We start from the raw sequence: 15,790 nt of genomic DNA, 5'->3' as shown, positions 1-15,790 counted from the left end.
ATAGGTGTTCTTTTAAAAGGGCAAAAATCATGTAAGAATTTTAACCAATAAACTGATCAAAACAAGTAGATAAATGAAAAGTTATTATCCATTATTTATCCGTATTAGTGTTTTAAATATTTTGTGATATTGCTGTTAAATTCAATTTTATGTGGTTTAAGGGCGAAGAACATGATGTTGAATAAATAAAGATAACCACAAAACGTTAAAAAAAAAAACGCTTCTTTGGGCATACTATAAAATCTGGAAGCTTTCGGATTCCCCCCCTCCTCCGACAAACTTTCTCAGAATACACTGACTTAGCTAAGTTAGATGGCAAAGCTATGAAACTGTCTGCATTTAAAAGAAGTTTCTTAGATGCAGACAACATCGTGTCAAAATGAATGATAAAAATATTAGAATTCAGTTACTGTCTTTTTATTGTTAAATCAATGTTTGTTAATACTCCAGTGGAAGTAGCCCTAAAATTCTTATTTCTCTCATAACGAATTTGGGAAATGAATGTCTCTTACTAAGGTTTCTCTAAATCAGATTCACTTTTAGCTTTCATATCATTTAACCTTCTGCGCTTTTATGCAATGATTTTCCTTGTTCACTTACCCTTTTCTGAAAATAAAGCATCAATAAGCATATATAAACAATTAATAAGCAACACCAATCATTAAAAAAAAATAATAATAAGGTTGAGTGTGTCCTACTTAATGTACACAATTTCCCGCTACTGCGGAAAGTAGCTCATAGACCGGTGCTGCTGCTCAAATAATGTGCACCTCATCAGGCATACAGTGCTATGAACTGTTCGGTTGCATCCAGCCTCTCAAATATTATTTTCAGCAGGTGCAACTGCACTGTTTGTTATCTTCTTACATACTTGCCGTTAGGAAGATATCTCGCAGGTGTTGAGATTTAGATTCTGCAATGATAGAGCTGATTGCATCAGAACTATAGGTAAGCAAAATAGCTGAGTGTTATTTTATGCATATTAGAAATAAAAGCGCAAAGGATTTTGATTTTGGTGAACAGGTATATAAATTTACACAAATACGAGTCGGTACGAAAGCTAGTAAGTTAAAAATATTGTGTGTTTTTAAGCATTTTTTGTTTTTTCCTTAAGAAATTTTATTATGTAAATATTTTAATTGCAATTATGAGCACCAGGTGGAACTTTACCTGTTGTATACGGGTGTTTTACAGAAGTGAAGAAAATTCATGAAACCTTTACAGTTAGTGTTTCTTCTTGAGATGTTTTAAGATTTTTCTGTCAATTAACATAAACTACAGCTAACTGAATATCTGTTACGGACCCGCCTGTAACTGTTTTATCGTACAGTAACAAGGGGGATTAGAAACATATGCATTACTTAACTACTCTTTGAAGGCTGAAGATGCTTACCAAATGAAAAATTGTAGATAAAAAGTAAAGAATGTGTCTCACGGAATCGGTATCTGCTGCTTATAAGTTTTCGGAGAATTTTATCTGTTATTCTTAATAGCAAAATCAGATTCATCACTTAAAGATCAACAGTGTAAATTCATCTGTCATAATTATCATAAGATATGAGTTATTGTATCTGATGCCATTGCTGATGAAATCTTATTTTCTTTCTCCGGTTATTCGAGAATGAGAGATTAGGTCAAAAATTTGCGTAGAATTATGGTGCAACAAAATGTTTTCATCATAAGAAAGATATTTACCATTAAATAATTGATAATATTCAGGAATTTATCGTTTAAGATCTAAAAAGAAAGAAAACAGTTTTTATCAGTTATTCTATCATCATACCACAATATCGCCCTTTACAAAATTCTGCTTAAAGAATTACGAATTTCATTTAAAAAAATAATTAAAAAAAGTAGACTTGTCCAAATTTTTCTAACTAAATGAAATCATTCATTTAGTAATGAATCTGAATGATTATCTGGCTATATGTTGTCGCTATGGGAATGCTTTATAGGAAGTATAACTAAAATTATTATAATTATACACTTGATGGGCTTCTCTTTTATGAATTGCATTTTAAGAAGGATATGAAAACGAAGAGTTCCTGTATATTACAATTGTTCAAAACAAAAAAAAAAAAACAAAAAAAAAAAAAGTTTGAAAGCTTTCAGATTTTACATTATGCCCAAAGGGTGATTTTTTTTTAACGTTTTGTGCGTTGACTTTATTTATTAAACATCATGGTCATCGCACTTAAACCATGAAATTCAGTTCAAAAGCAGTATTGCAAAATAATTTTAAAATGAGCATATCATTAGAATTTCCGATGCACAGATAAAAAGATAAGAATGCTTTTTTTTTATTATTATTTTTTATTTTCTTAACAGCCACTGCTCGCTTTGAAATCGTTGAGTTTGTTAATGAAAAATTCGTTAATTAAAGTTACTGTTAATTTAAGGCTTACAAAATAAGGTTACAATAGACAATAAAACAAATTCCGAATTTGGGCTTCCAGATGCCCATGTTCGGGTGGAAACGTATGTTATTCGAAATTTGATGGCTGTAGGTAACGTTGTTTAATCACAATGCGAAAAACATACATACTTTTATGCCTATTCCTCATTATTTTATTTATTTAAATGTAATTCAGGACTCTAATATTTGGTGGCAACAATTTGAAAAGTGAACTGACATTTATAGTGAACCAACGCAAAAAACCAACACGAAATTAATAGTCCATCTGAGCCCCTTTGGACTAAAAAAATCTGAAAAATCTTTCAGATTTTATATTACACAAAAAGGGGCGTTTCTTTTCATTTACACACAAATGCATGTTTTGAGAGCATTTGGGCTAACAAATTTTGAAAAACGCATATCTTTAGAATTTCCAGTCTCGCTCGCTGGAGATAAAAGCGTTTTATTCCATGTTGCGAACACGGAATAAAATGCTTTTAGTTTCGCCATTATTCGCATTGAAACCAATGAGTTTCTTTAATCAAGAATGTCTTAGTTTTGCAAAATATGAAATAGATAATACAATAAATTCGAACTTCAAAATTCGAGCATTCAAGTGCCTATATTTCTCTGGAGGACTACGTTATTCAAAATTTGATGGGTCTAGGCACCATTGGCTTTTCAAAATATCAGAAGTATACATGCATTTATGCAGATTCTTCATTATTTAATTTCTTTAAATATAATACAGGGCGATAATATTTGGTGGCAACAATTTGAAAAGTGATTCAACGCTTTTAGAGATTCGTCCCAAAAGGCCATTTCAAGATTAATATCCCTTCTCGGCTAAGGCCTGTTTGGACTAAAGATTTAAAAAAAAAATAAAAAAAAGGACCACAGGTGTTTTATATTACAAAATTAACGTGTAAAATGAATTACTGAATAATTTCATTTCATTTTTTAGCCTGATGTTTGTTATATTTTGTATTCCTTTCCTTTCCTCCCCACTTCTTACATTTTATTCTCTCATATTATTTACTACATATATCAATATTTTTTTTAAACGAATGATGGCTGAATGAGTTGAAGGAGTTGTTTATATTATTCGGCACTGGGTCAGTCGAAATTGAAATAAAAATTGGCAATTTCATCCTGGTTTTGGATTTTAGAAGTAATGGATTTAGTATATAGGTATTTTTACGAACTTCCTCATATATGAGTTAAATTTGGATTACTTTCCTTTCAAGGATTGTCATTTGGATAATATTCTTCTTTAGGCAGATAGGAAGATCACTCTAGTGTTATCTAAACTAATGCTATCTAAATGAACTAGTGCTACCTAAACGAAAAAAGTTACATTTAAATAAATTATTTTGTAGTTTTCTTTAAAAAAAGAAATATAATAAGTGTTTTTATTTGAATCTTAGAATGTTTACAAAAGCATTCTCAAATCTTTAAAACTGATTGAATCTCCTAAATTTTACAAAGCATTTATTATTTATAATCTGAAGATTCTATATTAATTTTTTTGGGGGGTGGGGGGAAGAAAAACGAAATTAAACATAGAAGTCATTTTTGAAGTTAGAAACAAGTTTAACGTAGTTTTCCGAAATTTTTGCATTCGTATTTTACGGTACCATTCACTTTTCATCCCTGTGCTTTGGTAAATCTTTCCATTGAGTTAAATTGAGCAAAACGACCTTACTTTTATCATCCTCGTGGCTTAGAAAAAATATCAGAGCTTTTTTTTTTCGGCAAAGAATAACATTTTTTATTCAAGTTAAATACTTCTTAATACTTAAAGAATTTTTAATTAATATTTTTGTTGCTAGAAAGGTTCCAGAGAGTTCCTTAAATTTTTGGACCCTTATTTTACTATGTACACAAGACTTACAATGTACACGTGACTTGCCATACATAACATCTTTAACATATCTACCACAGACCTCGCAAATAGCTAGTTTGCAAAGTGCAACATGACAACCCGTGTTTCCTTAGCTGAATGCCAAAATCTCTAATCTCTAATCTATGTTCCAAATTTAATCATTCTTTGATTGAAATACTTAGCGGTTTAAAGCCAATTTAAATCACATCACTTTCTAATAACTTAGAGCGTTATTTTGTTTTTAATAATACAGCTAAGCGACATAATTAAAAAAAAACTTATGTAATTTATAACGTATCCAACTGTTAATTAATGAACATCATTACTGTAATCAATAAAAGACGTTTCTAACATCAACATAGAATCCCAATCATTTCAAAATGCGCTTAACTATAGGTTCTAAATAAATATAAGGAAAGTTTAATTTGTGAAATGGATAGAATATCAGTCATAAAATCTTCATAACATTAAACCTCTTGTTACTGTTTGTGGAAAATATATATATATATTCTTCAGTGCGTACTTAGTCGCAAAAGGCTCACATTTACTCAGCCAAACAAAGGACTGATGTTTTGGTATGCACTGCTATGTCTTTCTGCTCTCGAAACGAAAAATCCATCTTAGGTGCCAAAACAAAGGTTTATATAAAAGATCAAGAAAAAAAAAAAAAAAAAAAAAAAAAAAAACTAGAGAGCAAATCATAAAGTCTGATATTAAAAGAAAGCGGGGGAGTAGTTTTATCTAATTTAGAACAAGTGGTTAGCGTTGTTGACTATCGTGCCGAAGGGCCCGGGCTTGAACCCCAAAGAAAGCATACATGTTTGTAAATGTATAGTGTCCATGTGGCATGGGAGCACTCTAAATATGCGGCGAGCGGAAGGTTCTCTCGAGAGGTTGGTGGAAAGGGAAGAGGAGTGGACCCGCCCCGGGGTGCTCTCCATCAAATTGGGGACGGAGCTGAGCTAAATCGCACTGTCTCTTGAAAGGTGCTAAAGGCTGTTGCCAACGGCAGGCGTAATCTAGCGCTCCTTGCCACGAGGAATTTCGTGAGCTTGGGCTGACTTAAGTCAGACAGGTGAGCATTAGCAACAACAGAGGAAAGAAAAAGCATAATGTGACATAATGGTAAAAATGACCTTCTGTGCAGTAATACGGGCAGTGAAATAGCCCGTGTCGCCAAACATTTAAATATATTTATCCCTTACGTATCCTTTATAAATGTGAGGGTGCGGTGGGAAAAAAAATAAAATATAGCATTACTGTTAATAATTTTAAAAAAAGATTCTGGAAGGACAATTTAGATGATATCCAGTAATTAAGCATTTGAAAAAATATCGCAACACCTTTATGTATTTAAAGAGAGTCAATTTACTTCATGCTAAGTAAATGCCCAAATTTGTAATCAAATGGAATATACCAGTTTCCTCAACGTTTGCGTGGAAAATACATTAGCAAGCAGATATAATTGAGTACATAGTTTCTTCCGCCAGCGGCAGATTAAAGCCTCTGCACACTGGTTGTTTGATCGAGGTATAAATCCTTTAGAAAAAAGCTAGCTGCATAGATGTTTACGTGGTATTCTCCATCTGTAACATGAATATGAACCGGTTTCCTTTAGAATGTCTTTCTCAGAGCTGGATTAATCATTAAGCAAAATAAACACATGTTTAGGACATCAAGGAAAAAGGGCACCATAAAAATGTCCATAGGAATCAGGAAAGTGGATACCCCAAACGTTTCCTATTGCCGATTTTATCATGGAATATATGCAACAGGTAAACGAAGACCGAGAGAGAAGGAATGGGGAATAAAAGTGTGCTAGAATTTAAGTGGGGGCATCAAAATCTTGTAACTACTAAATGCTTCTATAAGTCTTAATCCAGCCTTGTCAATTCGAGTCTTAGTGCGTTTTGAAAGAAAATAAAGCCTTAATCCGAAAGCATGCAACAATGAAACCCAGATGTTCCGGGAAGCTTAAATTGATTTTATTACAGATTATGAAGCGATAAACACCATTGTGAAACAGCTGCATATATAAGCAAAAATTCTGTAACTTAACAAAAGTTTTTTTTAGAAAACACTCCTAAAAGCAACTACTATTGTTACGAAAGCCAGGACCCATTACACATTCAGAATCACTTCACTATTCATTATTTGATTATGGTCACAAAAAACACTCATAGCATTTCAAAGGACGCTATAGCCCTTTTTATAGGAGCAAATTAAATTTTTAATTATGTTCTGAAATTATCAGCTGATCAATAGCTGGCCTGCAGTCTAAAATGGCTAGGACTCGTCATTAAAAAAAAGTAACTAGCTTGCTTTATTACATTCTTATGTATTTATTTTCTATGAGCAATAGCTGTTCAAAGGATTAATAAAAGCTGACTAAAGTCAGCAGCTGCTGAGCAGAACTGCTGAAATCTTGCAGCTGCTGAACGTTAGCTGTTCATTGACCCTATATTCGTTTGAAGAAAAAAATAGTGACATCTACACGTGTTACTCTGAGAAGCAGAGAGATAGTTGTTATGATAAGAATTTCTGTTTTCCTGGAATCACGTAATCTAGTGGATTCTGTTTTATTTTTAAATTTAGCGCTTTCATATGGCAACATCAAGACATGTTTATGAGTTTAGTTTGAAGTGTCTGCTGTTTTTATCTACTCGCGAAATCTTCTAAATCGACTGCAAATCTGTGAAATCGACAGCAAAGGTTAAATTTTTTGAGCTACACACTTCCTTTCATCTAATCTAGAGTATCGCTTACGTAGCCTTCTGATGATATATGTGTCAACGTGTCAGAGTTCTAACAGTTATTTCTTACGTCATAATATCAGCGGTGGTGTAGAGGTAGAAAAGAGCGCAAAAATGAAAATTGTAGATTCAGTTTTCTTAATTGTTCAACTTAGTATTCATAATTTCTAAATGATTGGTAGTTTGATAGGTATAACATATAAATAAAATTAAAATTTTGTTAAAAACTTGGGTGGTTAATTGTGTTTTAACTTTTTTCCCATATTTTTTTTTTTTTCCCATATGTAACTGAGTTGTTTAATAAAGCGTAACATAATTTTAGTTCCCCCCTTCCATAAAACTTTATTTTACCATTAAAAATAACATTTACAGTGAGTCTAAAAAAGGAAACAGGTTATTTAAACAAGCAATAATTATAGATTTTTTTTTATTCTACATGTAGACATTAATGACCTAGATCGAGCATTTGTATGAATTTGGTATGTTTTCGATAGTATTTTAATTTTATTTTATAATAATTGAACTATTAAAAATTTCATAGTTATTGGTTTTAAAAATTTTTTATATTCTTAAATTATTTAACAATTACTCGCTAAATATATAACTATTTCAAATATATTTTCCTGTATCACACCTTTAAAGAATGCCATAATGCCTACAGTGAATGCACTCATCCATGAAAGAAAATCAAAATAATATTCGTTAAGAAAAATACATTTTTAGTAGATTAAAAAAGAAAAAAAGATTGCAGGAGAGAGACAGCAGATTTCATTTATGTATGTATCTTTAATTACATGTAAATATATAGAAGAATTTTTTTTTTTTATGTATATTTTTTGGGAAGAATGTATCTTAAGAACCAATGTTATTTATTAAGTTATTGGTATAATTCTTTTTTGCATTTGCTATGGTAATTTAATTTTTTTGATGCTGCATATTACTTGAATATTTTAAACCAAATATTGTTAACTTATTATTAGAATTTAGTATTCATCTGTATATGTATGAATTTATAATTTTCACTACAATCAGTTTCTTATTTTCTTTCTTTCCTTTTAAAAAAAGTTTAAAGTTTTTTGGTACTTTTCCATTTCGCCGGTGCAAATCTCGCCAAGCACACTTTATTGGCGACAACATACTGTATCACATAAGAAATGTTTAACAAATGTTAGTTCTAAGACTTTTTTTATTTTGAAGGGATAAACATTTTAATATCATTTAAAATTTTGAAAAAAATTAATAAATAAAGACAATAAACTTGTGAAAAGACATTAATTAAGGAATTTACTATGCTTTCATTATTCAACATACTGTTTCACCTTTCCTAGCACGTGACTCCAAGTGATCTCATCTACGCTACAAAAATATATAATTCTCTCAGTAATTATCTACATTAATTTAAAGTTGAATCTTAATTTGGAATACAAGTTTAAATGCAAGAATTATTTCAGTTCGTACGAATAATTTACTCAGAAATTTTGTAAAACCGCAGTGCTTTACTTCGCTAGTGCATTTTCATTAGAATTGATGAATTTAACCCTTGACTTTGTCTTTTCTGTATTTTTGCCTTCGGGCGAGCTGCGTGATTGCATCCTAATTGACTAATTACCACGAATGACCTTAGGGCATAAAATTGAACTATCTGGTAAAAATTGTATGTAATTGTATGCCAGTATTGAAAGAAACAATAAATCTGAAAAGAAATGGCTGCGAATTGTTTTGAAAATGAGGCGTAAAAGGTTACCAGTGAGGATATTACGTTCAGCATTAGTTGTACCGTTATTGGCGACTTAAACGCCTGCGCCGGCAAAACGGAAAAGTACCGTTTTTTTTAATAAACTTTAATTTTTTTCTGATACTGTTCTGATTAAACTTCTGTTCTTTTTAGCATTCCATGTCAAAATTCTCCTGTTAAATTTGGTTGTTGATAAAAATTTCAAATCTGAAATCCAGCATGTCACATTCACATTCAGAGATGTTGATGAAAGCACTGTGGCGAGCAGCAGATGCAGTTTGCTTTGATGTCGATTCCACAGTTTGCATGGATGAAGCTATTGATGAATTGGCAAAATTTGCAGGAAAAGACAAGGAAGTTACTGATTTGTATGTTTCCTGAAAGCAAAACTTTATTAAACAGTTTTAGTACTTATTCTTAAACTGCATATAATTTAACACTTATTAACAGAAGAAAATCACTGTGTTGTTTTTATTTAACATCATAATGAACTTCTGCAATAACAAATGAATATTATTGAAATAACTAAAAGTCAAAACCTGTTCTTTAATTATAAATTTTCCTCAAAGTCTTCGTTCTTGTTTAATAGTAATTCGCATGCAAATAATTTCAGTATTTTGAACTAAAACAGTTAGTAGCATATCTTGTCTTATTGATAAGGACAGATGACATTATAATTATATAGTCATATAGTGCCTATATATTCATATCTAGGGTGCATATTTAAATAAGTAAATATTGTGACTAAAAGTATGAGCACTCAGTAGTTAAAGCAGTATATTTTGTTTAACTGTACTTTGGTATTTATATTTTCACTCTTAACTGTCTTAATAAGCATTTAAAAAAATAAATCACTTTAGCTAAATAAGCTTAAAATAAAGATATTTACAAATGGTAATAAAGAGAACTGAAAAAAAAAAAAAAAAAAAAAAAAAGTTAAACATATTTCTGGTATCATTTATTTTACAAAAGTATCGTGATAATAGGCTCCTGGTTTGCATTGTGAAAACAAAGGATCTATAAAAATATTTAATTTTTCAATGTTATTAATGATAATAAATATCTTTTGTAAATAATGATTAAAGGAATCTTATCTTGTAATTATTAAATGGTAAGTATTTAGTTAAAGTCTTGAAATATTAATTTTATTAAATTGCTAACTTTTTTCATCTTAATCATAGAGACATTAGATTTTAGGCATCCATCTTTTATTACAAAACTGTCTGTAAAATCATCATTTCTCAAAATTTTGTTTTTGCACATATTTTAACCAGGATGTAAATTTTTTTATCTGGACATGATAAAATCTTAATCAGATTATTAAATAATATTTAGAAAAATATATATCCAATTTATAGTGTGAATTTTGTGTAATATCAAGATTATACTGTTTATTATAAGATTTGTTTTTCGGACTTGCTGTTGATGTATGAGAATCACTAAGTATGCCAAGTATTATTTCAATTTTTTAAAACTCATTTCATAAAATTATATGTAACTATCTAAATTCTGTCATCTCCTCAATGGTTATGAGTAACAGAAGAGCTTACATGTTAGTTATGAAAGCATAAAATTTCAATATCATTGAATAACTAAATATTATTGCTTTAAGCTGCATTTTTAAGCAACAAAAAAGCTTTATCATTTAAGCTTAAAGGTAGGAAATGCTGATCTTAATGGTATTGGAAATTTTTTTTTTTTTCCTTAAACGTTAGAGAGGCCACACAAGTGATCTGTTTAAATATGGAATTGGAGGGAAGATTGGATAAAAAGAATTATTATAAACATGGTTAGAGAATTAATTACAACCTTTTATGTGAAAAATATAAGGTAATAAAATTATCTGTTCAGCACTGATTTAAAGGAAAAATATTAAATATTGAAAATAGCAGAAATATTATTTCTTGATGTTTTGAGTTGCCTAATACTATTGTTAACTTTTGCTGTAACATAATTATAGTTGACTTGCATTGTAACGAGGACCCTTACATATTGCCTAGGATACAGTAAATGGGAATGCTGCATCAGATGGTTGTTGTAGCTAATGGGATATATGATTATAAAAGATCATTAGGGATTATCTAATGTTATATCAAATAATGTTTAATGTGTATTAGTTGTTATATTAGATGGGTCATTATACTACCAGGGGTTATACAATGTGAACCAGCTTTATCTAATTTTTACTTGAGCTCATCATTTGACTATCCATCATCTGAAGTCTCCGTTTTTAAAATTTTATGTATTTACATCATACACAAAAATGTTAAGCAGTAAAAGGAGTAATTTAAAATGCATGTATTTATTTTTATATCATATAAAAGTGTTTAGAATGGTATCCTGATATTTTCAGAATAAAATTATATTTCCTAAATGTGGAAGCATGTTAGGTGCTTTTTCATTAAAGCCATCATTTTCTATGCCATATAGTTTATTTTGGCTTATTTCTTTCTTTATGCTTTTGGCTCAGTATTATACATGCTCCCAAACTTCTTCTCACATTTCCTTTTCTTTTTATTTTATTTCTGTTGATAATATTTTCCCTTGATTTTTGCTGTTTCATATTGAGAACTCTTTCTAAGAAAAGTAGTAATAGAAAATAAATACAGGAAAAAAAAAAAAAAAAAGTTGTATTTATTATTTCTTAATGACTAAATAAAATACACATAACCTAAAATAAACATTAATGGTAAAACTAATTGTACTAAAAAAGAATCATAAAACTAAACAGCTACCATAAAATTAAAAATGACCTTGACAGCAGGCAAAAATTAAAACATGGCATTCAGCATACCATTTCTCCTTTAGAATGCATGTGACCTGTTAAGTCAGAATTACATAAATCCTGTTAAATCAGAATCTAAATGTTGTGGGCAGGGCCTCTTTGGCATTTATTGCACTATTTTGCCATATCCTTCAAGTGCTCAACAGATTGGGCATGACACCTAGTGTCTGGATTAACAAAATGATTAGAAGAATTTATTGTGAAATATTTACTTTCCCCAAGTAATAAAATTAATTGTAATAAAAAATATTAATAAAAAATTGGCTATGTGTCATGGTAGAAAAATAATTATTGCAGGAATGAAGTCAAACCAAACTGGCAACATTTAGCACCTAGAAAATATGCCCAGACTAAAAATATATAGATAGATAAATGGTTACAAAAAAACATTTTCTTACTTTCCACGATAGTGATGCAGTCAATCCACTAGGGCAGTTAGGATGTCAGCCAGATAGCCCCGCTGGCGAAATTAACTTGGTCCACATAACACACTTTGGTGCATATTGTGCTCAAGATGAGTGCTGGGGACTGTGCAGACAAATGTTGGGGGAGTCAGTGTTGCAGTGATAGAAAAAGGGTGCTTTGTGGGTGAGAAGAACAATTTCAGTTTCACATTTACAGAGTTATAGATAGATGGTTACAACAGGCATCCACAATGTGAACAATAAATGAGTCCTGTGGATTATCAAATACAGGTATAACTGAGTTATAATCAGCTGAATAGTGCATTAATTATGAATATGAGCAATTAACAGAGGGACTGATCAAAGAGTAAAAATAGTACATAAAATAAGGCAAAATATATAATTCAAGGAAACAAGTATTAACAGAAAAAGCTAACTTAAAAAAAAAAAAATAATTAACTACAAATACAGAACATAGGGGTGCTGTGTTGGTGACGAGGATAACAGCTGGGAATTACTTCAGCCTATCTGAGATATTACGTGCAATATTAATTCAATCACATATGTGTTTCAGTGCATAGCGATTTTTTGAAGTAGCTTCATATGCGTTTCAGTGCATAGCGATTTTTTGAAGTAGTTTCGGCCCATGAATGGATATGGTCTGCTCCTGGCTGTGTAAGATGATGTTCAGCAGTCTCTCTGCAAACAAACACATAGTGATCCAGATCTCCTGTCATCCCGCATGAGCACTGGTTGTTTTGCTTCGTCTCAAGTGATGCAGATAAGTCATGATGGACCTTGCCTGGTTAGAAACCGGGTAAAGTGAGGCGAGCCACTTCTTAGAAGCTGACAGACTTTTTGGAAAAATCTGTAAACTCTTCTGCCAGTAGTCTCTATCTCCCACAGATGTTGCCAATGCTTCAATGACTCTCTCTCTAGCTCAGCTTTTAAGAACGAGCCCGGGAGAGACACATCAAGTGTGCAAAAATGGGGGGTCATTTACTGATCTTTTGGCTGTTGCATCTGCAGTTTCATTATCCAGTATTCTGGTGTGAGCAGGTACCTACTGAAGTTTGGGCCTATAGTATTTTGGTGTCTTTATTAATAGTTTTTGTATGGCCTTGACAAGTGGATTTTTACTGCATGTGCCTTGGATTGCCTGAAGGCTAGAGGCTAAGTCTGAATAAATACTGGAATAGTTAATTGCAGCTTTTAATGCAGTCGGTTCAGCCTGATTGCATTAAAACTGAGTTGTGGTGCCTAAGCTTACTTTCCCTGGTCTTTAAGATCTGATTCTTATGTAGAACGCAATAACCACTACCAGTGCCACAGTCTTCTTTGGACCCATTGGTGTAGATTGCAGTGGCTTTGAACCACGTTGGTAACTTAATCAAAATATTGAATTCGGCTGTGTGACATGGTGGCTCGGGATCTCTCTGCTTATAGTCAGTATATACACATAAGTTCTATCCCACAAACTTGTTGTCTGTTTGAGTCGGAGCTCACACACTATTGCACTCTTACACTGAGCTAAGAGAAGCAGAGCTGGCAGTCCTGAAATCACATTTAGTGCATTAGTAGGCAAGGTTTTAAATCCTTGGGAAATGCTAAGGAGGAATGTTCTTTGTGCTGAGCATAACAGATTCTCCATTTTAGAAGTGATTGTAATGCTCCACATGGAAGCCCTATGCAGTGCAATATGCTCAGCAACTGTGGAGTACCACATCTTAAGCATCTTCAGAGAAATTCCCCATGTTGGTGCTGCTGTCCTGACTATGGAATGAAATATGCTGTGAAGTTCTCCCTTGACCTCCTATAAATGTGGCATCCAAGTGAGTGTATTGTCAGTTACAACCCCAAAGTATCTCAAGTTTCTAAAAACTTTAATATTTTTGCCATGAAGATTAAGCTGTTAAGATTTTTGCCACCAAAAAAAAAAAAAAAAAAAAAAAAAAAAATACTATTTGGTTTGGCTTTAATGGAAAAGAATCATATTTTCTTTATGTCTTCAATCAGCATCCAGAAAAATCTGTGCATTTTTTCAGGTGCTATGTCCTTAGTAATTACTTCATATTAATTTTAGAAGTTATTAAAGAAATTACATACTTAACAAGTTTTTTGACAAATCTGAGCATTTTAAAAAATTTATATGTTTTGAAACACATAATGGATATGAATTTGGCATATATATATGTAAAATATAAAAATACTATGGCTTTGCTCTATGCAAACAAGCAACCTCTGATTAACCTTCCACAATTTCAGGATCTTTCCCCTAGACAAGTACTCTGTTGTGATAAAAACAAACTTAGAAGTAATGACGATGAGCAGAATTTTGATGGCGTAAAAGTGTTGATCTATAATGAATAGAAAATTGGAGGTAAAGGCAGATTAAATCTTCATTTTTTATTTTAGCATCATGTTGCAGCCACAAACAAGTTGGCAAATTAAATGTGCCTATTCCAAAGAGCGTACATTTTTGACAGATTGCAGTCCAGCTAGGCCAAAGCGTAGAAAGCAAGTACATTATGTTCAGCATGAGATCTTAAATCAGACTGAGTTAGTTTTGACTGGATAGTCAATATTGCTATAAAATTACTATTGGCTGCTTGCGTTTTAGTTCCATTTACATCACCAGAATTATGTAAGAGCCGCAGCATGATGCTAAAATACAAAATGAAGATGTAATCTGCCTTCACCTCCAATTTCCTATTCATTATGGATCAACACTTCTACGCCATCAAAATTCTGCTCATCGTCATTACATCTAAGTTTGTTTTTATCACATATATATGTATTTATGTATGGCATAAATTAAAAGTGAATAATGATATATAATTTACCATAAAATATAAATTGACCCTGAAACTATTTAGGCATAAAATCAGATTAGCTTCTGTATTACATTATTGAGAAAATCATATATGTCTGCTGAAAAAAGTGCTTATTTTTGGGTGTGCCATGGTAGAAGACAATTTTATACATCTACAGTATTATCAATCTCTCCTTTTCAATATGTATTTGATAAAAATTTTATTACTTTTTTTAAAGTTTTCTTTTCATTCAGGACATTAAAAGCCATGCGAGGAGGGATGACCTTTCGTGAAGCATTAGCAAAACGCCTGGAGTTAATTCAGCCAACTGTTTCTATGTTGAACAGCTATTTATTAAAACATCCACCTCATCTGACTCCTGGTGTTGAGTGAGTAATCTTTTAATTAAAAAAAAAGTATTTAAATCTGTAGTTTTTTTAATTCTCAAGCCCTTTCATAATTTGATAGCATCTTGAAGGAGCATCATTGTTTTCATATACAAATGTAATTTATCTGCTATAATTAAAGATTCATGCGGTGAATGCAGTGTTGAATCATTATTTATTATCTCTCTTAACCAGCAAGTTATGTAATTGGATAAAATATAAGGTCTTTAAGGCACTTATATACTTTCTCTTTCAGCCATTTTTGATATGCAAAAACTGTCATCAAATAGTGTAATTTAGTATGAATAAGTGCAGTAATGAATAAGTATGATGTCCTGATACACTCATAAGTTCATCACCTTGCTTTTATATTATCCTCACTAATCCTTCATAGTCTGGTTTAGTTTTTATGAAGAAGATTATAAGGTGAAAATTCTAATGAATTTGTTTGTCAAATGTTCTCCAGGCTTAAGCTTTTTATATGCTATATCAGTATCTTGTGACTGTTGGATTATCTAACTAAATAAAAAGGTTTCTGCTCTTTTCAGATTTTATCAGAACTGTTGGCTCAACTTTGAGTTCATATTTACTTCAGCTTTTGGTAAAAGTTATATTAATAAGCTTGCTGTCATAA

General features: G+C 31.3%; 1 protein-coding gene and 1 long non-coding RNA gene across 5 annotated transcripts in view; one reads left to right on the top strand and one right to left on the bottom strand.

The window, feature by feature from the left end:
• The window catches only part of LOC146997412 (uncharacterized), a 47,307-nt gene extending 46,436 nt beyond the window's left edge, over window positions 1-871 (bottom strand). The window contains exon 1 of the long non-coding RNA XR_015041415.1: window positions 699-871. This is a non-coding gene — a long non-coding RNA (uncharacterized LOC146997412). The remainder of the gene's footprint in view (window positions 1-698) is intronic.
• Window positions 1-15,790, top strand: part of LOC118184672 (phosphoserine phosphatase-like) — a 75,261-nt gene that overhangs the window by 33,611 nt on the left and 25,860 nt on the right. For 2 of the 4 annotated variants that reach the window (XM_085817671.1, XM_035354378.2), the window contains exons 2-3: window positions 8,922-9,136; window positions 15,025-15,159. In XM_085817671.1, the coding sequence (XP_085673797.1) occupies window positions 8,988-9,136; window positions 15,025-15,159 (284 nt within the window). In that variant the 5' untranslated portion in view covers window positions 8,922-8,987. Of the gene's footprint in view, window positions 1-929; window positions 949-6,848; window positions 6,993-8,921; window positions 9,137-15,024; window positions 15,160-15,790 lie in introns of those variants that run through there. The other 2 variants (XM_035354377.2, XM_035354376.2) reach the window with 2 other exon arrangements.

The sequence above is a fragment of the Stegodyphus dumicola genome, chromosome 5 (genome assembly GCF_044657685.1).
Source record: "Stegodyphus dumicola isolate Sdum_Otavi_A_Nest chromosome 5, ASM4465768v1".
NCBI lineage: Eukaryota > Metazoa > Arthropoda > Arachnida > Araneae > Eresidae > Stegodyphus > Stegodyphus dumicola.
Note: the sequence above shows the minus strand (reverse complement) of the source record. Positions and strands in the feature narration are given on the sequence as shown.